General features: G+C 41.7%; 1 protein-coding gene across 2 annotated transcripts; it reads left to right on the top strand.

Annotated features, from left to right (window-relative positions):
* The first annotated feature begins 5,157 nt into the window (after positions 1 to 5,157).
* On the top strand, positions 5,158 to 25,274 carry sema3e (sema domain, immunoglobulin domain (Ig), short basic domain, secreted, (semaphorin) 3E). Of its 2 annotated transcripts, none has more exons than XM_069711217.1 (17): positions 5,158 to 6,046; positions 14,426 to 14,586; positions 14,895 to 14,954; positions 15,354 to 15,473; positions 17,490 to 17,583; positions 17,852 to 17,968; positions 18,783 to 18,925; positions 19,026 to 19,140; positions 19,650 to 19,719; positions 19,798 to 19,942; positions 20,272 to 20,497; positions 20,634 to 20,725; positions 21,179 to 21,220; positions 21,458 to 21,624; positions 21,938 to 22,005; positions 22,306 to 22,439; positions 23,126 to 25,274. In XM_069711217.1, exons 1-17 carry the CDS (start codon positions 5,926 to 5,928, stop codon positions 23,624 to 23,626), a joined length of 2,376 nt encoding a protein of 791 aa, XP_069567318.1. In that variant the 5' UTR covers positions 5,158 to 5,925; the 3' UTR covers positions 23,627 to 25,274. The 2 variants fall into 2 exon arrangements, with proteins under 2 accessions (XP_069567318.1, XP_069567317.1); XM_069711216.1 differs by having other exon boundaries at positions 5,159 to 6,046; positions 21,935 to 22,005.
* The last annotated feature ends 338 nt before the right edge of the window (positions 25,275 to 25,612 follow it).

The following is a 25,612-nucleotide window of genomic DNA, read 5'->3' as shown; positions in this document are numbered from 1 at the left end:
CAAGGACGAGGTGTTGATTTGAAGAGTGGCTGGTATTTGAAGGTGGCAAAAATGCAGGAAACAAAGTAGACAGTAATTTACTATGACAGAAATGCCATCTTAAATATACTCCCACAGTATGAGTCATACTCTTAATTCACAAATGTGGATGAACTGTTTTTTCAAGCATTTGGTCTCAATTAAACTCATTTGATTTTCAGTTTCTGTCTTTCTACATCAAATAGTGGTCTGTTTTTAATATGGCTAGATGTTTACTTATCAGATTAGTTGAGCAATCAATGCCAGGGTTTAAACATGGCAGCGGCCCTTTATTGGTCGCAGATGAGCCCTCCGTATGGGATATTAAGGAACTCTTTCTAAGCCATTTCAAAGAGGACTGTCAAATGGAAACAGATAGTAAGTGCCACATCATTTTCCTTGCAGCAGCAGCGCATGGTGGTCCTGCCCGGGAGCAGGAAGGAAGCGCTGATTCAATTTATGTGCTTCTATTCATATTTCGTAAACACAGGGGTGCATCAACATATGCACAGTGTCTTGCGCACACAGACATCATGCTCTCACCCATACACAAAGGGGAACTGTGCACCTACAGAGGTTTCCCTTCATCATAAACTAAAATATTGTCTGTTTTGGTGCAATGCACGACACTGTGTTGGAGCTTTGTGATTCAACCTGTGCTGCTTTTTCATGTATCCACCCTGGTGTTTAAGTTTTGGTGCTGAATGAAATGCGTCTTACATTTCTGTGTGATCATAAATTAGTAACCAGTAAGGTAGGAAAAACAGCCATAAGTATGTTGAAGGCAGATGTTTAGTCTATACTTCTCAACATTATTTATCTATCTCAATGTTGTCTGCCAACAGTAATCATAGCTAAGCGTGTTTAGGACAAATGGTCAAGGCAGTGACAAGACTGTATTACAGAAATCTTTTTAAGTGGCCTGTTTTTTCCATCTTAAACTGTTTGACATAAATACAGTCATGTCACAGTGCAAAGCATGAAAGATGACAATGCAAAGGAGGATAAATGGGTAGTTCAGTATGTGTTGTCTGACATCTTCAAACACTCGCCAACACTCACCTGTAAGCACATAAACACAGTCACACAATACACGAGCATTCACAAACATACACCCTCAACCACTAACCTGTGGATTATGTGACGTTACCATGATGATGGATGAGAATACACGAGGCTAGATGGCCACTTCCACATAGCACTCCAGAGGTGTAACCCATTCCTCCTCTTCACCATCTGTGACTGCAAAGCTCTGGTCAGGGCTGGGTTTCCCGTTACTAAACCTATAACTAAGAAATATGTCCTCAAAGCTGAATCACAGGAAGCAAGGAAAGCAAAAGCAGTGGCCACATAGCTTCTTTGATCGCTGCTCTGTGCCCAACTGAACTTGGATGACACATTGTGGTCTCTGGCATGATATTTAGCAGAGAGAGAAAGTATCCACCACGCTTTGGTGCTGTAGACACTCATGCGAGACGTGCACCTACTTATGGCCTCACCTGAGGGTGAGCAGCACTCAGTTGGAGACATGTTAGAAAATAATGGTCTGTAACCGAATGCATACAGAGCTATTCCCACTTATCTACAGACATATGTTAAAAGTGGTTACAAGCATAAATTCATATGTGTGAAGGTGTGCACTCAGCAGACAGCTAAACCAACCATAACATACCTGGATTCCCATTTAGAATAGACCGCCGCCGCCTTCCTTCTCAGCACATGACTCCCAGTGAATCCCTCTCCCGGCGCGATATCACACACATTGAAACATAAGCTCTCTGACAGAATCCTCAAACTACTGAAATATGATAAACATTTGTGTGTCTTGGTGAGTTTTTTTTTAAGTTTTTTTTTTTAACCTGCCCTTTCAAGTTATATAGTGTAATCACTGATGTATCACAGGTACTGCTACTGCCTGTCTGCAGATTCTGACTGATGTCTCTGCAGTGCGTGTGCGCACTTACTGGCCATATGATAGCCACCTGTGTAAACGGTTGGAGAATATCATGTCTCCGAAACACTGGATCCTCTGACTGCTGCTTCTGTTGCTGCGGGAGACCAGAGACGTGACCTCTCTTTAGCAGAGGGGAGCCCTGCAGGCGGTCAGTAGCAGACATACACTAACATAAACACAGTTTCATGCATAAATGCACGTATGCATACTCACTCGGTTAAGTCTATCTCGCTTTTAATCTCTTCATTTCCTTTTTCCTATCACACTCTTGCAATGTACCACTTTGCAATTCAATGCACATTGCTGCAGAACACTTGCATGGACATGAAAACAGAGGGCGTGTGTGTGAGTGTGTGGAGGAGGGTGCATGTCTGTCTTTGCAGGCCAAACAGGAGGTGAGAGAGGCTTCTGTTGAACAGGGTGAATATTGACAGAGCATTACCATGAATGAAAATATTTTCTGTGTTCACTGAGCATGAAAGGAACACCGCCAGACATTTGGACATGGCTTATTCAAACAAACGCCAGACATCAGCACTCAATCAAACACACATTCACTCACTCACGCTTCCTGAAACAGCAAATACAGGAAGAAATCATTTAGTGATGTGACAAGATGCCGGTGAAGATTTTGTGAATGTTACCGTCTTCGATGCTTTCAAAGAGGGCAGTATTGCAAAGCAAATATCTCTGCAGTGCACTACACACTGAATAAAAATCCCAGGTATTGGTGGAATCCCAGGGACGCGTGTAAGAGCACAGAATTTCAGTGGAGGCGGGAAGAAAGTGGGTGTGTAGCGGCTGTGGTTACTATGTGTAGGAGTGCTGCATGGGAGTGCACTTGGTACAAGCTGCTAGTACAAGCGGATTCCTACTAATGGAAACATCAAGGGTGGAAATTACATGCACAAATCAAGAAAAGGGGAAGGAAGCAGAGACATATTAAAGGTGGATTGTAAAAAAGGAGGGGAGAGATGGGCAATTGAGCTGTTATTGTTTCTGGACTAAGGCATATTTCTGACTGATTACTGCTGTTAGACAGGGTGAAGGAGTCGGAGACCCATTCAGTCACTGAGGGGCCAATGTGAACAGGAGAATGCAGTGCTCACTGGTCTGTGCATTAGCCTGTTTAAATGGCTATTCATCAGAGACAGTGGCTTAAGACATCGGAAATGAAAGTCTTCCGCAGGAGCTTTTATCAGGTTGCACAGCTAAAATATGTCCGGACATTAACGCCCGGGTTAAAACTGATGAAATTGTGTCACAGTCAGTCTGAGAGTGCCAGCTCCAGGGAGGATGAAGTTGAACAGTTGTCTCACTCGCAACAACAGATGAGAGTCTATAATTGCACCAGGCAATGGAATAACAGAGATAGTGTATGTTACGAGACCTCCACACACACAAAGTCCTTCTGTTCTGGCAGGGAACAGGTGCAACGTGGGAGTTGCAGCCATCAAATCCCAGGGTGGTGGAGGGGTGTTGGGGTGTGGGTACAGCTGCTACAGCCTAATGCAATCATTTCCAATTCCGTCTTACAGTACGTGTCTTAATTTAAATGCCTGCTATTTATTGACATGAACACATTCATACTATGTGTGTATCTCTCTTTTGTTCACTCTTACTATCGCCCCTTTAACTATTCATTCTGTTTATTCAGATACATTTGCTGGCTTTGTCTTTGGTGCAGTCTTTATTTGTGCTGTTAATGCAGACATGTCAATTATGAATGAAGATTTCCACCGGGAAATGTAGTCATTAAGTCCTTGTTTTGCACATTAAAACACTAATTATCCCGCAATGTGAACCACACGTAGATTTTGGAAAAACAAAATATGACTTTTTTTCTCTTTTCAGGCTGATTGAATGCTTCCATGTTCAACATGAATCAGGATGAGTCAGTGTTGGTGACAACACACTGCCATGAAAAGGACACAGACAGAGAAAAACAGATGTTCAGAGAGCTTTACGGGAGAAAGATGTCGCTCGGCTCCAGTAAATGGACATCTGTGGGGCTTTCTTGTGGAGTACGCACAAATTCCATTATAACTTGTCAATCTTGTTAATCTTTTTTTGTGTTTGAGTGAGTGTTTGTGTGTGTGTGTGTGTGTGTGTGTGTGTGTGTGTGTGTGTGTGTGTGTGTGTGTGTGTGTGTGTGTGTGTGTGTGTGTGTGTGTGTGTGTGTGTGTGTGTGTGTGTGTGCGTTTGCTAATCAGATTCAGAAAACTGGGGACCTTGAGACCAAACAAAAGACTGCAAGGGCACAATACAGAACTGCATGTCAATGAGTTTAACATTAATATTTTATGCAATGCTGACAATACTTGAATACTTGTACTTAGACACCAGTACATACAAAGATACTAACTCATTTAGACAGAATGTAACAGCAGACAAACTGAGAGGAAAAAAAGGAAAAGGGAAATGGCATGGTGTGATAAATCAAAGGAGAACATGTAAAACACACTGACAAACTAATAACTAGGTTTTCGAGAACTGATGTGTGTGAGAGATGGCTAGAAAAATAAACAGAAGGAGAGATTAAATGGGCGGTGAGAAGGCAAAATATCAATGAAAGAAACCTTGTACATGAAATTCCATGGTAACGGTAACAATGACTATCCACATGGAAACAAGCACAGAGAAGGAAATGATTGAAAATGAAAGAAATGCCAGTTAACCTTGGCTGAGGTCTATTTAATGCAGCAGGGGCAGGAGCAAAAAAGAAGGTATAGTGAAGGAGGAGAGTAAGGGTACAGGAGAAGCAGGGGGTGGTCTGTAGAGTGACAAGAGAGGCAGTATTTCTAAGAGAGGAGGGGAAAGTCTTGCAGAGTGTGCCTGGGAGACGCAGCACACTTAATCCAGCTGCCTGGGAGGAGGGACGAGATCTCAAGACAGTTTAGAGGAAGAAGCAGGCAATTTTCAGCCCTCCAATAACTGACACACACTCCACACATTTTCAACTACACACACACACACACACACACACACACACACACACACACACACACACACACACACACACACACACACACACACACACACACACACACACACACACAGCCTTTTCACGCTCTCATAACACACCATGGCAGGTGGCCCATGCCCAGATCAGTAGCTGTGGTAGAAACCATCTAAACTGACTGACAGAGGTTTGAGCTGAGTTTTAGATCCTCCCTGACTGGTCAAGCGTGAGCAGAGTTAGTGCTTCACTTTCTTCCCCAGTGCAGAGAGACTGCACGCCAGACACGAGGCTCCCTACTCCTCCCCTCTTCCACACTGCCTTTTCCTGGGCTCTCGTCCAGAGAATGACTGGCTCCAGTGGACCCAAGAGGAGGAACACACACTGAAGCTGAAGATACAGTGCAGCAGCTCCAGATCTGCCTGCCTGCCTGCCTGCCTGCCTGCCTGCCTGCTGGGACAGACTAATGCATTCAGGTTTTACAAATTAGCAGCAACACCACCTTTGTGGGATTCCTAGATCGGATTTTTTTTCTTTTTTTTTTCACTTTTTGCTTTCAACAGATCAGAAAGAGTGGATCTAAGCTGTGCATACAGACAGACAAACAAACAGACGGACTGACATATGGACACAGAGCAGTGAGCACTGCGGCGTGAATGTAGCAACTGGACTTCTCTTCTCCCTGGTTACTAAGACCAAACAAGGATAATAGCCAAAGCACTATCCTGTCCACCAAGGTGGTGGGTGGATGCAGCTTTCAGCAGACTGCTATAGGAGAAAGCAAGGACTGTATAGAGGCTGCAGAGATACATTTAGTTGATACACATTGTGGTGATCATTGGAAAATGGACTGTTACCTCCAAGTTGACTCTTGTTGGATATCAAAGACTTTCTCTGATTGAACACTGTTTGCAGGAAGTTACCGAGCAAAGACCTGCAGACTTTTTGTTTTTCATAGACTTTGCTGCTAACGCTGAGTGGACTTAAACACAGAATGGTGATGGCAGAGAGCGTAAGGACTGTGTTTCTGTCACTGATGGTGCTGTGTCTTGCTCTTCTGGGCATGGCTCACACAGCCCACAGCATTTACCCAAGGATACGGCTCTCCCACAAAGGTGAGACAATACCTGTTATATTTTTCTTTTAATGTACTTTGGCAGCAAATATTGACGTCGCACAAATTCAAATATACTGTTGTGCTGAATGAATAGAGAGTAGAACGCAGCCTAGTGATTAAATTGTCAAAAACAGTAAGTGCAGCTCCAATTGAAACTAGCTTCCTCTGCTCAGAGCATTTATTGCAGATTGAGAATGAGACAGGTGTAACAGACAATCATTTTCCACATTTTAATGGACCTCTCTTCTCAGTTAATATCAGTAGTCATTGCAGCATTGTTGTTGGCACCCCTAAAATTGAATAGTTAAAAATAGTTACTGTCACCAAACAACAATGATATGAGATTTTCTAGTTTATGACATATTAGATATGGAAGTGTGCAAATGAATACATCCCGCTTTAAAATGAAGTCAAATAAGCGGTATCATTACCATGTAATGAGTTGGTCATTGAAGATTTATGTTTCAGCCTGGGAGAAAAAGTCAAGGTTGGATCTAATAGGGGTGACTTCTGCTCCGACTTTGTCAAGTGCACACTTTTTTCACCCACTGTTGATACTCAAGGGGCCTCCTTGGAGTTTGTTTTGGTCCCTCGGCCATGGTGGTTGAGATTCCACAATGTAGCTTTCTCTCATGCCATACTGATGGAATATTGTTTTTGTTTTTTTCTTTAGCATGGGAATGTGCCTAACAGAGAGCGAGAAACATGTTTGTATGTGTGTGCCTGTTTACGTGTGCGTGGGAGTGTGTGATATGGATGCGCATGCACTGGTATGTGGAGCGATTGTTGTGTATCTTTAGGACAATAATGAGGGTTTTATCTTTGTAGATAAAAGTCTTGAGTAAACATTGCCTTTTTCTCACAGTTTCTTTGATCTCTATAGCAACAGAAGGTGATGATTCCACATAAGCGTGTTAGTCATGGTTGAAAATAGGTGTGGAATTTGGATGGTCAATAACTCATGACTATGTGCTTGGAGTCTGTTATGAGGGTTGTTACATCTATTTCATAGGAGGGTTTGCGGTTTTTTATTATTTGTACTGTATGCCTTATTTCTCCCCTTTTTGCATAGGGGAACTTGTCAATAACGCAATAATTCAATAAATACAGTAAAGCACAATTTTTCCCCAAAAAAGGGAGAAAACTTTTGAAAAACAAGAAATTGTGACTTTTGGCTACAGCGTACAAAATTCATACAGTACATTAACAAAAGTGAGCAGATCCCTGCTGATATGATTAGTCATAAGCATCAGTTTTGATTGTAACTTTCGTGTATCACCCAAATTCATTAACCGCCTGAGGTGAGAGCTGCTTCAGTGATTGACACCCCACCTCTCTCTCCCTCTCTCTCTGGCTCCTGATACATGTTCTGGCTAGCACAGAGCAGTGTGGGCTGAAGTTGGATCCTATCATTATGGAATGAAAAACATATAAGCCCTAATATATGCCTCATGGGCTTTGCCACGCACAACCTTAAGTCTACACAAACTCATACATACGGACACATGCACAGGCAGAATAGTGTGAATTCTTCACACGCCAATGACTTGGATGCAGTTCAGGGAGACGGAGATGGAGGTGGTTTTAACTTATCACCCTCAGGACTCTGAACATATTACCATAACATCTGGAATCAAAACAGGGTGGAAAAACTTTATTCTTCTCTTTGAGAGAAGGTTGACAGTGGGAAGCAAACGTTTATCATAACAATACTGAAATATTTTTAATCTACTTCTGGTCAAATGGGCAAATATAGAGTGAGATCAATAAGAAGCTCAATAATATATCAGATCAGCTTTCTCGTGGTTTCTGGCAGTGAATTCCTTTGGGTACATTATTATGTGTTCCAAGGATGGCTCTCCTATACTGCACAATAAGGATGTATGCATGCTTTGATGTTAGCCAGACTTCTCCACATCGTGAAATTCTAATTCACTTTTTCTTTTTAATTTATTCCTCATGTTCTTGTCTACTCTTCTGGGCCAGTGAAGGTTTATTCACGTGCATTTAACTTGCTTTCATTGCAGTCATCCTTTCAGTTGCTTACACACCCAGTTAACTCAGGGCTGTTACCTAAATCGCATGGAGTATTGAGTTACAAACACTGACTCTGTGCTGTCTTTAGAAAGAATTTACCCTAATCTTTGACTGTATAACATCTAAAGACTTTAAATATAGGCTAAATATGTTAATAAATGTCAATTGCTTGGACTTTTGGCCAATAAAACTCCCTAAATATGGGGTTATTACACATAGCAATGCCCCTGGAGGAAGATATGCTTCCTATAGAACAGGAATAAAAACGTACCATTTGCTTTGTAATATTTTTGTGCTTTTGGACACAGATCCATACAATTAGGATTTACATCATTCAAGGCTCTTGGTAGCAGCCTATTTCAGATCTCTCGGCCTGTGGAGTAAAATAAGCGATTCCTTTAGGACAACCATCAATTTTGCTGCTAATGAAGCTGTTGCACAGCGAGTATGCCGGCAGGTTGCAGGTAGGTGGCTAGGCTTAGATTTATTTTGCTGCCTCCACAAAACTGTCATCATGCTTGGCTGAAGCAGCAGACAGTGTGATACAGCAGTTTTCGTAACAGTGATGACCCAATCAGAACAAAGTCACTTACAAAAACTCCTTACTTCTACATAGTTTACTATGATTTAGTTAGCAGAAGTACTTTGTGTTTGAAGGTGAATTTATGCCTCACATTCATTTCCTGTTGATTTGGTCATGGCAGTTTTTTTTTGACAAATCGAGATCAGGCCTTCCTGGTTAAGTGAAGCATAAAAAAAAATAAAAAAAAAAAAAAATCCCATCAGCCACATTATGGAAACCTGTCCAGAACTGCCCCATCAGTATGTACTGTCAGACAGCATTATCTACAAAGAAAAAAAGGATCAAACTAAACCAAAACTAAATTCCTTACATATCTGAAAATCTGGATGCTGGTGCAGTGAAAAAAAGACCACAAAATAAAATAAAAATAAATATCTCGAAATTGAAATTTTTGTATTATTAAAACTGTTTGAGTTGAGTGAAAGTGTTCATGAGAACAGCTATGAAAAACACGTCTAAACACGACTAAAAACTCTAAAATAATTAAACTGACCAGGCATTCCCTCAGTAGTCTGCCAAGGACATTTTTCCCCAAAAGCTGTCATCATTTAGTAACATAAATATTTATCTTCAGCAGGTCTGTGAAGGTGAATAAAGTCATCCGGTGATGTGAAGCTGTTCTGGCAGGGTTAACATCATACTGTATATGTTCTCTTATATAAATAAACACATGCTTTCACTATTTTAGCACAGCATTTACCTCATGGAAAATTTAAACAAAAGTGTGTTGAAGCATTTGAGGGCTAAATGTACTCATGCTAAGAGTTTATATGTGTGAGGGAGTCATATATGCCTCTAAAACTGGATAAAAAAAAAAAGAGTATGGGGACAAAATATGTTTATCGAGAAATGTTTAAACTTCATTTCTTGTCTTCAGCACTTAAAACTGTGGGTTTTAAGCAGAAAGAGCTGATGTGCATGCATGTGTGAACACAGGGATTACTCAGGTAGCAATTACTGTATGAAACCCCCCCTTTGAACTGCAATTTTAGAACTTCCTCTCCAGACAAGAAAAAGCTCCCTCTATGTATTTTACAACCTCGAAATGAGGAGGCTGTAGGTGACTTTCTTCTGAGGGTAAGATGGGAAATACCAGTATACCAGTAAAAGTATATTACCTCAAGTTGTGTCTGACTGGGAAAAAAAATGAAGGGGGGAATTTTTATTTCTAATTTTTCATACTTAAAGCTAATATGTTAAGTGAGGAGTCCAATTCATTTTTTTCCGCCTACGTGTGAAGAGAACGATAATTAAGATTTTACCTGTGTGTCCATAGGGCAGTCAATCAAGCCATTGGCAAATGGAGGGCATGGCGGCACTTAGATAAATCACACCTTTTAGGTCAGCAAAGGAAAAATGGATCATTTCTCAACCTCCTGGCCTCCACACGCACCTTTCTCGCGTTCTCGTTTTGCCTGTGTACATCTCAGTGTCATATTCTCTCCCATTGTGTTATGTGTGTGCTCTCCAGTTCATTAATGAGATGTCCAGAGGGGAAGACAGCTGGTGAAACTCTAATATCTTTTCTGACCTTTTCCCAGAGACGGAACCAGGGAGTGGAGATGAGTTAAGTTTTTAACATGGGAAAAGAGAGGGGACAAAGATTGTTTGAGTCTTCAGAGACTAAGCTGCAATGATATTACAGGAGAAAAAAAAGAGGATGAAGGATGACAAGAGTGAGCATTTCAAGACAAAGAAGTGAATTTTTGTTCTTATTGTAGTTTGGTGTATAAAAGAGAGCCAATAAAGGAGGGAGTCTTCCTTCATATGTCTGCATATTATTGGGGACAGAGAAGAACCAGTGAGAAGAACTATTCTGTGTAATATGGCTGCACAAGTTGTTAGTTCAAGTTTGTTCAAGTTTGTTTACTTAAGCATGCATTTCCTATGCTGAAAAATTATGAAATATTTCATGCAAATAAAATTTCATAGGAAACCATACTTTGTGGGACTTTTACATAGCATAAGTGATTTTGGCTCCAAGGCCATATACATATATAGCTGAGGCAGTATCGTTTGCAACAGATGGGGATAGACTTTAATTAAATGTCAGTCAAATACAGTGGACTCATATATTCAGAAAGTATATTAGCAGATGTCACATGAACTGTATGTGAATAGCTGCATTCTTGGATAAATAACTGTCACTTTTCAGGTATTATCTTGATTTAATAAAGGTACACACTTACACCCCCGTCGTTATTACAGTGAAGAACAGTTTTTCTCTCTCATCCTCCTCGGACACTCCATGTGGCTTTCATTTTGCTGTGTGACATCACCCCCCCCCCCTCTCTCTCACACACACACACACACACACACACACACACACACACACACACACACACACACACACACACACACACACACACACACACACACACACACACACACACACACACACACACACACACACACAAGGGGATACGGTAACACAAGGCCGTATACCGATAATGGCATGACACCACAGATCTCCAGCTCCTGACCCCACCCCCAGGAGCCCCACAGTCTCACTCAGACATCAGGGGCAAAAGGAGAACAGACTCCCCTCTTATTTTTGTACCTTTTAAATCCAGCTCACCCTAATAATTCTCTCTTTTGTAATGTCTCTGTTTCTGCATGAGTCCCATTACTCAATGAGAAGCTTATTTCGCTGGAAATATGAGACTGCCTGCCACAAATTAAATTTCTCACATAAAAAGTGTGCTTAGTGCTGGCAATAGATCAAATGGTGATAGCAAAGTAAATTTGTGTTTTTAAGTTTCCTGTGTGTGTTTTATGATATTATGTGTGCATTTACTTTTTTATTTGACTAAACATCAAAGGCTTCCAAAGGACCTATAAAACCAAAATAGGCTGCTACTGTAGACACAAAGACACACACACACCACACACATTTTACTCCCTCGCGTAGCAAAACAGTGTGTCCATACATGGATAAAGAGGAGATCGCCAAGTTTATTTTGATTTCAATTCACCAAATCTTCTCAGGCATCTCTCAGCACTCCCCAGACAGCTGATGAAAGTGTCTGTCTTGAGGGAGTCCTTTTTCTCTGTGTTTTCCATTTGAAGTGGGATCACAGTCTGGCCATGTGTCTCCCTGGCTCAGTTGCTGAAGGAGAAACACCATCCTCCTCTTTCTAGCTCTGTAACTGTTGGCTAAGGAGCCCTCACTGGATGCAGATGGTGAGAGAGAAAGAAAGGTATGGGGAAATGTGGAAATCCCCTCTTTGTCTTATTCAGCCTGGGCAGAGGTTGGCATATTTAATGACAGAGGATAAAACCTTTAAAATACTGCTCTGAAGCGTCTCTCGGTGTGTCAGTGTAATCAGGAGATCGACTGTAGTGCTTTCGTACCTTTAATTACCTATGATCATTATAATCAACTCTTCTTTCTTTTTTTTTTTTACATAAATGTGACTGGAGTTTATCACTTGTATGTGGGGGGCCTACATTTTTCTTTCCTTCTTTTTTTGACAGCGTTTCCTCCGTTTGTCTAACCCTTGTGTTGTCCTCGGGTCAAAATGACCCGCAGCTGTGTTCAAACAGGTTCTATTTTATTTCTATATTTTTTAAATATTTTTTGGGATCATTGGTCATCATTCTTTAAAGAAACCCTCACAGCCTCCTTGTCACCAATGATCCCCAAAAAATATGAAAATAAAATAGAACTTGGTTGAACACAGCTGCGGGTCATTTTGACCCGAGGACAACACGAGGGTTAATCCAATGAGCATTACATGGAAATATCCCAATTCAGAGTTGACCGCCACATTTAAAATATTATATTTACAAATCTACTTTTGTAAATAAAATGTATCTGTATTTGTGCTTGTCTGTGAGAGTGAGAAAGCTCCTGGAGGTCTATGTGTCTTGTTATGTGCATGTGTCCATATGAATCAGCTGCCACTCATCTTTATTGACAAAGACAAGTGAAAAGTAGAAGGAAAAATGGGTTTGACTTACGCAGTGTTTACTCCATCACTTTAAATAGCAATCTAAGTCTGTCATCTCAGTAAGGGGTTGCAAATTTGACTTCACATGAAGAAGGAGCTGATTGTTTGAGAGCCAGTGTTAAAGGACTGTCCTTGAAGGTCAGCTCGACTCAGAAAGAACTAGAATATAGAGAAATCTGTGTGTGAGAGACACAGAACTCAAAAGCGCTAAAAGTATGTGCGTGTGCGTGTGTGTGGGTGCCTGTGCGTGTGTGGATTAGATAATTACAGGAAGCATGTCTGAGCCCTGACAGAACACCACTGCCACATCCCCTCCGTCTCTGCCACCTCACCAGCCGAGATATAATGCTACTCAAACAAATAGTCACTTGTCTCCAATGCAGACATCTTAATAGCAACAAAATATACACTGATACCCACTCCTCTGTGGATACCTAATCCCATTTTAAACAAATAAAACTTTGCACAGAGTGGAGTGCGGTTGCTATGAGTGATCTACAAAAACAGGATAAATACTCTCTCCTTCTTGATCTTGGAGATCAAGTAACACTGAAAATACACAGATGCTAGAAAAACAAATTGTGCTATTACCCCCTGCAGCCCTAACATGTAGAGACACCGCAGCGTTATTTGGGGTAGTTGAAAGGTCGGGATAGTAAAATAGATGTGTGTGTAGTTAATGGCTCAAAAGAAGTATGTCCTACCATGCTCATGAAAGTAAGACAAATTTAAGCTGTGCAATACTACGCTATGGATTTGATCAGAAACACTCGCTTGTCTGCCTGAATCTGCCTGAGCTTGGTCTCAAAATCACTTCTAACACACACCAGACCCCCCTTCCTTCCATGACAAGGACACCCAGTCCAGCCCGATCATGTGTTAATGAAAGGATTTTCAGGCCAGTGCAACCCAGAGGAAGTGCACTCCTCTGGAGGTTTGGGACTTTGCTCAAATCCTTCACCCTCAACCTCTAAAGAGGCTTACAGAGAGCAGGTACTGAGGAATGGCCTGTCAAGTTCTATCAGGCACATAAAACTATGTGCGTGTGCATGGGTGGTACAGTATGTGTCGATGCAAACTGTCTGTGTGTCTACTTGATCTGTGGTTATTCTGATGAGTTTGTGTTTACACTTAATGACATATCTGTCATGGCCCGCTGCTTCCTTTTTAAAGAGAGATTTCAAATCACATAAAGCAAGACTGACGGGGAGTGGCAGCTGATAAAGAGGCTGGTTCAGTTTCCTGTCTGATAAAACTGCTTCCTCTTGGTAAGAGAGACCACAAGCTGAAGACTGTGCACATCTAATGCTCCTCCCGTTAATCACAACATCTTTCCCAGAACCATCTCTGGTTTTGTGGGGTGTCCTTTCATGGTCGAGCTGTGACAAGGGTTTGTAGTCAGCCTTTCAGCAGTTTATTAATGCCTGTGTGGTTTGCCTTGAGCTCACTGTGTCCCTATTTATTTCATGTGGACTTTTACAATGATAAGCATAGTTGAATTGAGGCTTAGGTGCATGGAAGAGAGAGATGAGGTGGATAGATAACCCTGGTGTTGCTCTGACATTCTCTTGGGGAAGCTATGGATCAGAAACACATGTTGTGTTGTGCCCTTGGCCACTGGAGCAGTTGGAACTCATAGGTTACCAGAGCTGGTAGAAATCTCTTGAGGGAGGCGTTTTTTCAAATTAGATTTTTAGTACAGACAAGAAGCAAGATTGAATCCACATGTAAAATAGATTTATCTATCTACAGGTTTCTATAATTCCCTTTGTCTTATTCTGTCTGTATGTTGTCATCAATGCAGAGCTCTGGCAGCTGAACAGGACCTGGGTGTTCCAGGGACATGGAGCATCTCTTCAACCCCAGACCATGCTACTGGATGAAGGCCACGCAAGACTTTATGTTGGTGCCAAGAATAGCCTGTTCTCCCTTAGCCTGGACCAGGTTAACACACACCACAGAGAGGTAGGCCTGGTTTCATTGCTGCCTGCCTGTCAGGAAGCGAGACATTTGAACTCTGAGACCCATGGGACTCAGGGTTAGCCAAACTAAATGTGCATATGCGTGTCTTTATAGGTCGGCGTTTGTATAAAACAAAAGTTACTTAAAGAGGAATATTAGAGCAATGTAGCCAGTTCCATCAGATTTCAGACAATGATACCGCAGCGATACGTTTTTGGCCAAATGTTCTACTATGTTCAAATTATTTTACAATTTCTTTTCTATATGCAATAACGTTTTGTGACTAAAATGGCAACTGTGCTGTCTTTCAGATCCAGTGGGCCAGTACAGAATCTCAGCTAGAGGAGTGTATGATGAAGGGGAGGGAAAAGGTAAGCCCTCTGCTGTAAAATATTATTGAACATGTGGTTGTATACATTCTTACCTGGGATTTGGTAGCATGACTGAGGTTGAATATTAATGGTGAGGACAAATGCGGCTGATAACGTGTATTAACCTAAAATCTATATATAGTGTAATGAATTTATTCCATAGGTAGATGAATCTGTTAAAGTGCTATACACTGTCAGCATGTATGAATGGATTTACATATCTAACTGTGTTCCTTAACCTTTGTTTAACCTGAAGTATTGATGTTATTAACAATGTAATAAAACCCCTGGCATTTTTCCATTACACCGTTTTCACTGTGTGGCCTCAATCTAACCGTCTGAACCCTATGACGCTCCCACCCCACTTCATCCACTTTATCCCCGTATCTCTTCCAACAGCCGGAGTGTGCAAACTACATTAAGGTCTTGCAGCAGTACAACGAGACCCATTTGCTGGTCTGTGGAACCGGAGCCTTTAACCCCGTCTGTGTCCTGGTCGGAGTGGGACACACAGGGCAGGTGAGTCTCGAGGACGGAAATAGAGTTTGGTTTAACAATTCAAAGGGTTCATTTCAAAAGTGTGAGCTTTTGGTCCATTAAGCTGTTCTGGATTTTTCTAATTATGCCATTTTTGCTGGACTTAAGACAAAGGACTGACAGAAAATCAGACAGTGAGTCTGTTGAAAGTGTTGCAGGTCGGCCAAATTTCACATGGTATTCTACTCTTCTCTGCCCTTCTCTCTTAAGATGGACATAGCCAGAACCTTCCTCACTCTGTTTTGACAATGTTTAAGTGAGGAGTACTGTTAGTACAGCTTGGACCAACAGCTGTTAAACTCTGCACGTGCGACTTGTAGATGGATATATTCGCCTAACAACAATGAGTGATGTGAAGTGGATATGGAAAAGGCATTGAGTAAGAGAAGGCGGAGTTTGGTTTTGTTCTGACAGAGAGTACTATTTGACACAAGGTTCTAATTTACATCATAAAGAAATTGGCACCACGAGTGTCCAGGTAAACATGGAGTTGCTGCTTTTTGTAAGAGGAAGGAGGCTTGAGGCCAAGAAAGACTAATGTGCTGTCTCACTGAGGGGTCAATTCAAACCAGTGTGTGTGAGAGTGTACGTGTTTGTTTGTGTGTGTGTGTGTGTGTGTGTGTGTGTGTGTGTGTGTGTGTGTGTGTGTGTGTGTGTGTGTGTGTGTGTGTGTGTGTGTGTGTGTGTGTGTATCAGCTGTGGGATTTGGGTGCACAGGAGTATCTTCCATGTAAAACGGTACGCAAGCAAAATTGCCTGCATATATCAGTGTGAGCATGTTTGGATACAGTATGACGCATATCTCCCATATGTCAAACATAGGGCAGTAGGTGTGTGTGTGTGTGTGTGTGTGTGTGTGTGTGTGTGTGTGTGTGTGTGTGTGTGTGTGTGTGTGTGTGTGTGTGTGTGTGTGTGTGTGTGTGTGTGTGTGTGTCTCTGGAGTGTATTTAGAGAGAGAGGAGGGTAGAAAGGTTTCCACCATGCATTCCAACACCGGCCGAGCAGGTCAACCAGGCCAGTCACAGCTTCCAAACAGGAGCAACCCGCAGCCATCCCTCATGAGGTGTTCAAAGCAGAGCAATACTGGATCAGATATGGTTCATATATGGAAGAGTAGGCAGCCTCTCTACCAAATTGCCTCACACAAATCATAAACGTGATCTATGAGTCTATGAGATTACACTTAGCCAACAGTTACCAGTAAGTCTGAGCTGAATAGTATTTACATTCAGATAAATTATGATACAAGATACTATTGACATTCATCAGACCAGCCACTGACTAATGAATCAAGTATTAATGCACGAGTGGCCCAGATGTTGCAATAAAAAACATCCCATATTTCAGAGTACTGCTAGTAAACTAATATTGATTCTGGCTGTTTTACCTCTTTTCCATTTGGTTTTGATTGATCTTTGTACATGATAAATGAGTTTAACCCAGAAACTGACTTCTATTACAGTCATACGTAGAGCGGTAGTCACAGAGCAGCAGGGTTCTGTGGCTCCTCATAAATCAATACAGTGCCTGACATCCTTTCTGAACTGCCAGGGACTATCTTGAGTGCTGCGGTGGCACACAACATGTGAGCTCTTATGGGAGTTCAGGTCTGTGTATTGAAGTGTGCGTGGGTCTGTGTGTTTGTGTATGGGTGCGTGTGTTTCAGCCTCCTGCTCTGCAGGGCAGCAACATCTGAGGAGTGGAAGTGGTGATCTTACTACGATATAAGAGCAGAACAAAGCTGGTTATACACATCCAGACAGGAGTCCTTCATTTGGTCATCCATCACTTCTTGTCTCATGCATCTTCTCTCTCGCCGTCTCATCCATCACTTTCTGATTCTTCCTCTCTCTAATTCATCTCCATCCCTTTCTCTACACATCACCTCCTGGGGTTTGTCTGGATGTTGTTAAAGGCCTTTGCACGTGCTGTGTTTGTGGCATTTATGTTCATGTGTATCTGGGTGTGAATAACTATGCCCGTACCTGTGTGTTTCAGGACAGACTGTTTCATCTTGAAGGAGACAGCGTTATGAGTGGCAGAGGACGTTGTCCATACGACCCCAACAGTCCCTGCACGTCTACACTGTCTAGTAAGGCACTGCTCAGTCTATCACTCATCACCTCACCATCAGCTGGTTAAAAGCACAGTTGTCAGACTGCTACGTATGTTTTCATTTTAGTTAGATGACACACTATGCAATTATACACTTTAAATTTGGAGGTTTGCTCATTCTGAAGACCTCTAAGCAGTCAATACTGCCATCTTGTGGCCTTTTTCTTATGCCATTTGTTTTCACAGTGCTGTTTTGATAATATTGTGTTTCTATTAATCTGTTTGTGTGTTCATGTGTATATTAGGAGGAGAGCTCTATATTGGCCTCTACACTGACTACTGGGAAAACGATGGCGCTTTGTGTCGGCTCAACAACCAGACCTACACACGCACTGAAAGGAACGACAGGCAGCAGCTCAATGGTTGGTGTACATGACATCAAAATTATAACATCTCCACATAAAAACAAGGAAGTGCTTACGGATACATGCCCAAATAGTGACAGTTCAGAAAATGTGATGCTACTCACATGAGACGTAATGATGTATTGGGTAAAATTTGATCAAATGTAGAACGTGACCAAATATGTTTATTAGACGTTAAATTAAATGTGACACTGGCTGAGATTTAAATAACGTAGGCCCTCCACATGATATCAATATACCTGTTTTCATCAGAAATGGCTCTATTTAAAGATTAATAAGCTTGTTGTTCTTCGCTAAACAATATCTTTACATGGGTATTTTACTCTGAAACGGTTTGACAAATATTTGAAGGACAGACATTTAAAGGAGCAGTGTGTAGGATTTAGTTGCATCTAGCAGAGATTGAAGATTAAAACCAACGTAATACCCTTCGCTTCACCGTCCCCGTCAGAGAATTTATGGCAGCTAAACTTATAGCATGCAACACAGCACACATAAACATAGCATTGCAACATGGCACGCTCTGTGGAAGAGGACCCGCTTCCTATGTAAATATGAAGGGCTCATTCTAAGGTGGTAAAAACAACAATTCTGCAGGTGATTGCACACAATTAAAAACATAATTATGAATTTTCTGCTCAGATCTTCCTAAATCCTACAAAGTAGGCCTTTACGAGATTCCTCCCATAAAGCACATGAAATAAGTATAAGTACATCCTACCACGATCTAACTTTTTGCTTTGTATTTCAAAGCAAAAAGTTTAACATGAGGCAGGGAGCCTCATGTTAAAAAAAAATCTTCTTCCTGCAGAGCCGAAATTTGTGGGGTCAGCAGTTATTCCTGACAACGATGACAAAGATGATGATAAAGTTTACTTCTTCTTCACCGAGCGAGAGATGGATGCTGAGGGGGTGAACAAGGCGGTCTACACCCGCGTTGGCCGAGTCTGTGCGGTGAGAATACTCGTGCTGCAGAAACTTTTCTGGGCATATTCCAGCCAGAATGAAAGTATGGACAGGGTAGTCACAATCAATATCTGCCTTCATCTCTCAGAATGACCAAGGAGGACAGAGAATGCTGGTGAATAGATGGAGCTCCTTCCTGAAAACCCGTCTCATCTGCTCTGTGGCTGGACCAAATGGCATTGATACACATTTTGATGACCTCGGTAGGACGGCAGCGACACTCGTCGCATACTACCTTAATGATTGTTAACTTTCAGTATGCCTGTCAATAATTCACGCATCTGCATTACTTAAGATTTGCAAAGCTATGATGGTGTTTGGATGTTTGTTATATTGTATCAGACCTGCAGTAATAGATGTTTACCGACAAAAACGTGTGTCTCTCATGTATTACCATTACATTTGAGTCACAAAGCAATCAAATTCCCCCAAAATTAAGTAAGTGTGATCTTTGAAAAAAACATGAAAGTTGTAGCAACTCGTACTACTGTTCTGACAAATCCTCAGAGATCCTTCTGAGATTTTTTTACATTTACAAAAATGTTAAAAAGTGTTTAATGTGAATGTTAACGTCAGCGTGCTAACATGCTGATTCTTAGCAGGTGATATATACCATTGTTACAATGTCTAAGTTGAGGAAAAAACTAAAATTACAATCTCGGCTGTGGTTAAAAACTGATTTAAAGACTGATTTCTGCATTTTGTGTTTCAGAGGACGTGTTTGTGCTCAACAACAAGGGTGAGAAAAACCCTGAAATCTTTGGCCTCTTTAGCACAACAAGGTGAGTGAAGAACAACGTCAGTATTTCATTACAGAACTTTGACATCCACCAAATCACTAATGAAGCCTTGTCTTGCAGCGCGGTGTTTAAAGGCTATGCAGTGTGTGTTTATCACATGGATGACATCAGAGCGGCCTTTAACGGTCCGTTTGCCTACCGGGAGAGACCTGAGCATCACTGGACACCTTATGAGGACAGAGTCCCCTACCCTCGACCTGGATCTGTAAGTCTTAAATTCTGAATAAATCACATTTATGGGATTTTATTACCAGACTGCCCAACATTATTCATTCACAGCACTCTCCATTCCATCCCGTCTGTGTACACGACAGATGCCCTTTGAAAGGGACAGTGTTGAGAGAATGTAGGGCAGCTAGGTGAATGTCAGCACTGTTGTAACTACCTCGGCAGGTCATACAGAGGCAGTCGAAGCCTGACTAATGCATGTCAGCTTTTTTTCTACACTGCGCACAGAGCTGACGCAATTAATAGTCCTCCTTTGTCTTTGTCCCACACTCTCCTTTTACTCTCTTTATGTCTGTCACACTACAGTGCTCCAGTAAAGTGAACGGCGGTGGCTTCTCCAGCTCCAAGGATTTTCCTGATGAGGTTCTACGGTTTGTGCGTTCTCATCCTGTGATGTATCGCCCGGTCCTCCCACAGCGACATAGACCTGTCCTGCTGCAGACGGAGCCAGGCAGAAGAAAGCTGACTCAAATCGCAGTAGACAGAGTCCAAGCCCAGGATGGACACTACCATGTTCTCTACATCGGCACTGGTATACACACTGTATTGTTGCACAATTGTTGCCTACACAGTTTTAAACCTAAAATTTTGGTTGTACATTTTTTTTTTTAAAGTGATGCCGTTAGCCTGTTATATTAACATTAACATTTAAAATCTGTTCTCATTAGATGACTCAGTGGTGTTGAAAGTTATCACCATCTACAACAAAGACACAGACACTATGGAGGAGGTGCTGCTGGAAGAGCTGCAAGTATTCAAGGTACTCTATTTTTAGCTAAAAAATGTGAGGAAAGAAGACTTTGTATTCAAGTGAATTTGGCTTTTTTTATTGCAAACATATCAGACGATAGATATCAGACTTCATTATTGCTTCAGTCACACCATAAGAAGGATTCTTTCAGAAACACAAACTGCTGATTTGCTTCCTCTCCATCATCAGAGGGCCACAAGAATGAATGTGCAGCCAGCCCGCTGAGAGATCTTCACAATGATTTGATATATCGGTTTCACTTAGATTGGCTGCATTTGAAAATTAGACTGCAAGCAGTGGTTGCTGTCATTTTAATTAAGACCTGATTTGGAATGGGTGAAAGCATGGCAGGAGGCCTGAAGTGACAAAGAAATCAATGTCACATCTTTTTTTTTTAAAAGCATGTGATGAGCCACTGACTCAGCTTCATTTTTGAATAACAGAAACGTTTCCCATTTGCAGGTGCCAGCACCAGTGAGAGAGATGATAATATCACCTAAAAGGGTAAGAGAACAGTGAATCATTAAACTGCTTTTTCATTCCTGCAGTTCTGTTGTTTAGCCACAAGATGATAACATTGTGACACTTTGCATTACACTGCACCAACATGATTTAGATGCACTGTAGCCTACTTGTGGTTAAGTAGCCCAGCTGGACGAGGAAAAGACAGACTGCATATGAAAAATCTGATTCCAATTAAACTGTCCTGATACCCATGTTCCACATTTTTGGGGTCCACAGCAACAGCTGTATGTGGGGTCAGAAGTGGGAGTGGCCCAAGTCAGACTGCATCAGTGTGACCTATACGGTTCAGAATGTGCTGATTGTTGTCTGGCTAGAGACCCCTACTGCGCCTGGGATGGTCTCACCTGCTCCAGATTCTACCCTGCTGGAGTCTACACCAAGAGGTAACAGCACACACACACACCTCAGGAGACCCTGCAGATGTTTGTGTGTGATATCAGCTGTTCACACCTTTACCAGTCCTTGCCCTGAAAGTCACAACGCTCTGAGGCTGGCTTGCCAAGTCATTATCACGGGCAGTGAGAGACATGACAGCCAGGTGTTATGTAATGTCTATCAGTGTGCACTTGATCAACCCCCGTTCCTCCATCTATCTTTCTCCCACTTTCTTTTTCTCTTTCCTTTTACCCATCTCTCACACTTTCATCACATGTTGAAAATGACTCCTCTTTGCTTCCCTGTCACCCTTCTTAGCAGGCGATTCAGGCGGCAGGATGTTCGCCATGGCAACGCCGTCCAGCTGTGCAATGGGCTGCAAATTGATGGTTAGTGAATGCAATGAATGTGCGTGTGGATGGGTGCTTGTGTGTATTTACTGGTATCTGAAAATGTTGTCAGACAAAAAATGTTTAGCTACGAGAAATACAGTATCGTGAACAAAAATATGAACTCTGAATGTCTCATTGCAGTTGGTGGTTAGAGGGATTATTGTGCTGGCATACTGTGACAAAACAACAATCCAAACTGTGCATTTGTCAAATAATGAAAGGTCACTGCAGTTCATTGCCATCTATCTTGCCTCACTATGTTTTATGATGTGTGTGTGTGTTTGTGTGTGTGTATAGATGAACAATGGCAGAGAGCTGAGGAGAGGCTGGTGTACGGTGTGGAGAGCAACAGCACTTTACTGGAATGTGTCCCTCGATCACTTCAAGCTAAGGTCCTCTGGTTCTTACAGAAAGGAGGAGAGAGACACGAGGTGAGTTTGATGCATCTAACATAATATAAATGGTAATATACTTAACATTTACAGTATTACACAACATGAAAAGATACAGAATGGTGAAGTACTGAAACTTTAAGGTTCAGTTTTTATATTGTCCCACTTGCTCCCGTCTCCAACAATACATTTTTCCTCTGACTCCGATAGATCTGTCCAGCCATGCAGATAAATGTAATTTGATTTACAGCTTAGATTTCCGCTGCCACCTCAGTGCTGTCGTAAAATTTCATCTCAAGCAACAAGTATTTATATTTACACAAACAGAAAGGTTTGTAGATTGTCCTGAGGAACTGAGGCATTCTTTTTGGAAATGTGTTGGGTATTTAAATGTATTGTTCAATGCACTAAGACCGACAAACAAAATGATAGCCTGGCTAACCAATTCAAATATATCAAAACCGATTTAAATGTTTATATCTTAAACATTATTCAAACATGCACTAGAGCAAAGAGAAACTTATATACCTCACATAACCGTGTTTTGAGAAAACTATTGAGATGCTACTCTTCCTCAACCTTTACTTCTGCTGTAAGTTTTTTAATTAAAATTGCTCCAGGGAGAAAAGCAAATTCGGCAGCAGTGCCACGGATGCCTGAATTTCTAGACTTCAATAATGACTACATCAATGGCTTGATAAAAAATAATAATTTTGCCTTTTCAGGTTCGAGGTGATGAGCGGGTTATCATGACCTCCCACGGGCTGCTGTTTCTACATGTGAGAAGCTCAGATGCTGGCGTGTATGTGTGCCAGACTGTGGAACACGGATACGTGCACACGTTATTACGTATCAGTCTACACGTGCTCAGAGGAGAGAGGGTGGAATCAGCGATCACCCTGGCAAATAACAGGGAGGGAGAAAGAGCTGCAGCTCCATGCCACTCCTCCATGGGCCCCCCACCGGGCCCCAGCATCAGCCCCAGATCTCTGGTGCCATCCTCGGTGTTAGGCCCCGACTCCAGGCTGTGGTACAAGGAGTTCCTCCAGCTGATTGGCTATGGGGATGCTCAGAGGGTTGAAGAGTATTGCGAGCGAGTCTGGTGCTCTGATAAGAAACGTAAAAAGGCCAAAAGGAGGTATGTTCCTCTGGGTGGCGAGAAGAGAGGAAAAGGGAGGGGAGAGGAGAACTCCCACAGAGCTCCCAGGCACACCTTAGACACCTGAAGAGAACAGAGACTGGCCACACACACATACACGCGCACACACACACACACACACATACATGCGCACACACACACACACACACACACACACACACACACACACACACACACACACACACACACACACACACACACACACACACACACACACTGTCTAAAGGTCACACTCACTCAGTGTTTGCACCAGGTAAAGGGGTTTTCACTTTGCTTTCAACAAGCGCAGTAACAGAAAAACAACAGGACCAGGCTTCCTCGCTGTTGTAGCTACATTTATCACTCAGTAGTTTCGTCTGACTGTGTTGTTTCCACTAATTTTACAGACCACATTTTTGCCTTTTTGTGTGTGGTGTAAACCTATTATTTGGTGCAGACCCTGTATAAACACGACAAACGCCTGTGTCAGTACAGAGCAGAGACCCTGCAGGCAGACGGACAAGAGATTAAGCAAAGTTGCCCCTGATCTGAAGAGACAGACCAAAATATATCAGCTCCCGTGGACTGCCCGAGCCCAAACCAGCTGTCAATCAAAACGCACACAGAGACTTCTTCACTAAGCTCCACCTCTCATTCCGTGACAAAATACAACAAACTCTAAACTGCATCTATTATGAGAGAAAACAACAAAGCTATTTACCTTCAAATCTTTTTTTTTTTTTTTTTTTTTTAGTACTATGGTAACTTATTTTCTTGGTTTCTGCTTTAAGTTCTCTAACTGTTTAGATGTCATAAACTGGAAAATATTGTGTTGTTGTTTATGTGCAGTGAAAAATGCTTTGAGCATTCTGATACTCCTAATATGATTAGACTGCATTCACGGCTCCGGGGTTGTGTGGTTACAATGGCCACAATGCAAGATGTTGCAATGCCACTATTATGGATATTTGAGGCATTTTTCAATTACAATTATGCCCTAGATGAAAATAACTACTATTTAAGCACTTGTAAAACCTATTACAGTAGATGAAAAGTGGATATTATTGTTACTGTAAGTGTCTACATTTACATCTACAGTTGTGATCAAATGTACCAACAGTATTGTGTGTATTGTATATTGTATTTATCTAAAATTCAGGATGGTCTTTGTGTGCACATCGGGTAATTATAACTGTGTATTCAAAAAGTCATCACTCTCTGCTGGTTGTCCTCCCTCTTTCGCTCATTATTTGCTCATCACCCCCCCCCCCCTTTTTTTTTTTTTTTTTTTTTACTTGTCTGCAATGATGTTGCAAATGGGATTTCTAATCACAACCACAAACAGCAGTGTACAACACCAGATTTCCTTCAGAAGAAAAAATGTCAGGGTGACCATCCAAGCATGTCACCAGCAAAACAGAAGAGTTGGTCAGAAACAAAAAATCTGATGTTACAGTGAAATGCACTGTAGTGGTTGGGTTTGTTTCTCTGGAGGATCACGTCTTTTTTTTTTTTTTTCCATGTTTTGAATTATTTATTTCATAAATTTGCCACTTTATTGTTTTGATCCTGTTGTTTATTCATAATGTTGTAAAAACAGCCACTTAGTCGCTGTCAAGGCCTCAGCCTGTCACTCACGATTGCTCTTGAATATTCATCAGCTAAGGCATATATTGAAAATGTTGTGTCTGCTATACCCCTTATAAATACCTGCCATTAAAAAAAGATGGACCATCCTTCCCTGGTGTCACCTCTATGGTTTGGCCATCAATAATGATATATACAGTACACTGAGCACGCACACACACACACACACACACACACACACACACACACACACACACACACACACACACACACACACACACACACACACGTGTGGCTTATGGTAAATGTGCAATATGTCGGTAGAATTCATTTTAGACTACATTTACCTCCCCCTTCCAAATTTGTAAGCACTATATGTAATCATATAATACTATAACATACATGTTACAAAGTAATGACATAATAGACTTAAGTATTTATTAATCCACAGTATTTGTCAACAATCATAACATCTTTTTTGAAAGCA

The sequence above is a fragment of the Brachyistius frenatus genome, unplaced genomic scaffold (assembly GCF_029030835.1).
Source record: "Brachyistius frenatus isolate BFR_SWC_R1_liver_20210118 unplaced genomic scaffold, ASM2903083v1 Contig_97, whole genome shotgun sequence".
Classification (NCBI taxonomy): Eukaryota; Metazoa; Chordata; class Actinopteri; family Embiotocidae; genus Brachyistius; species Brachyistius frenatus.
Note: the sequence above shows the minus strand (reverse complement) of the source record. Positions and strands in the feature narration are given on the sequence as shown.

Excerpts from the sequence above, each read along its gene's own strand:
- sema3e (XM_069711216.1), top strand. The coding sequence starts at position 5,926 with ATGGTGATGGCAGAGAGCGTAAGGACTGTGTTTCTGTCACTGATGGTG. Across the intron at positions 19,720-19,797 it reads GGCCTCTTTAGCACAACAAG|CGCGGTGTTTAAAGGCTATG; the intron begins GTGAGTGAAGAA and ends CTTGTCTTGCAG. Across the intron at positions 19,943-20,271 it reads CCTACCCTCGACCTGGATCT|TGCTCCAGTAAAGTGAACGG; the intron begins GTAAGTCTTAAA and ends GTCACACTACAG.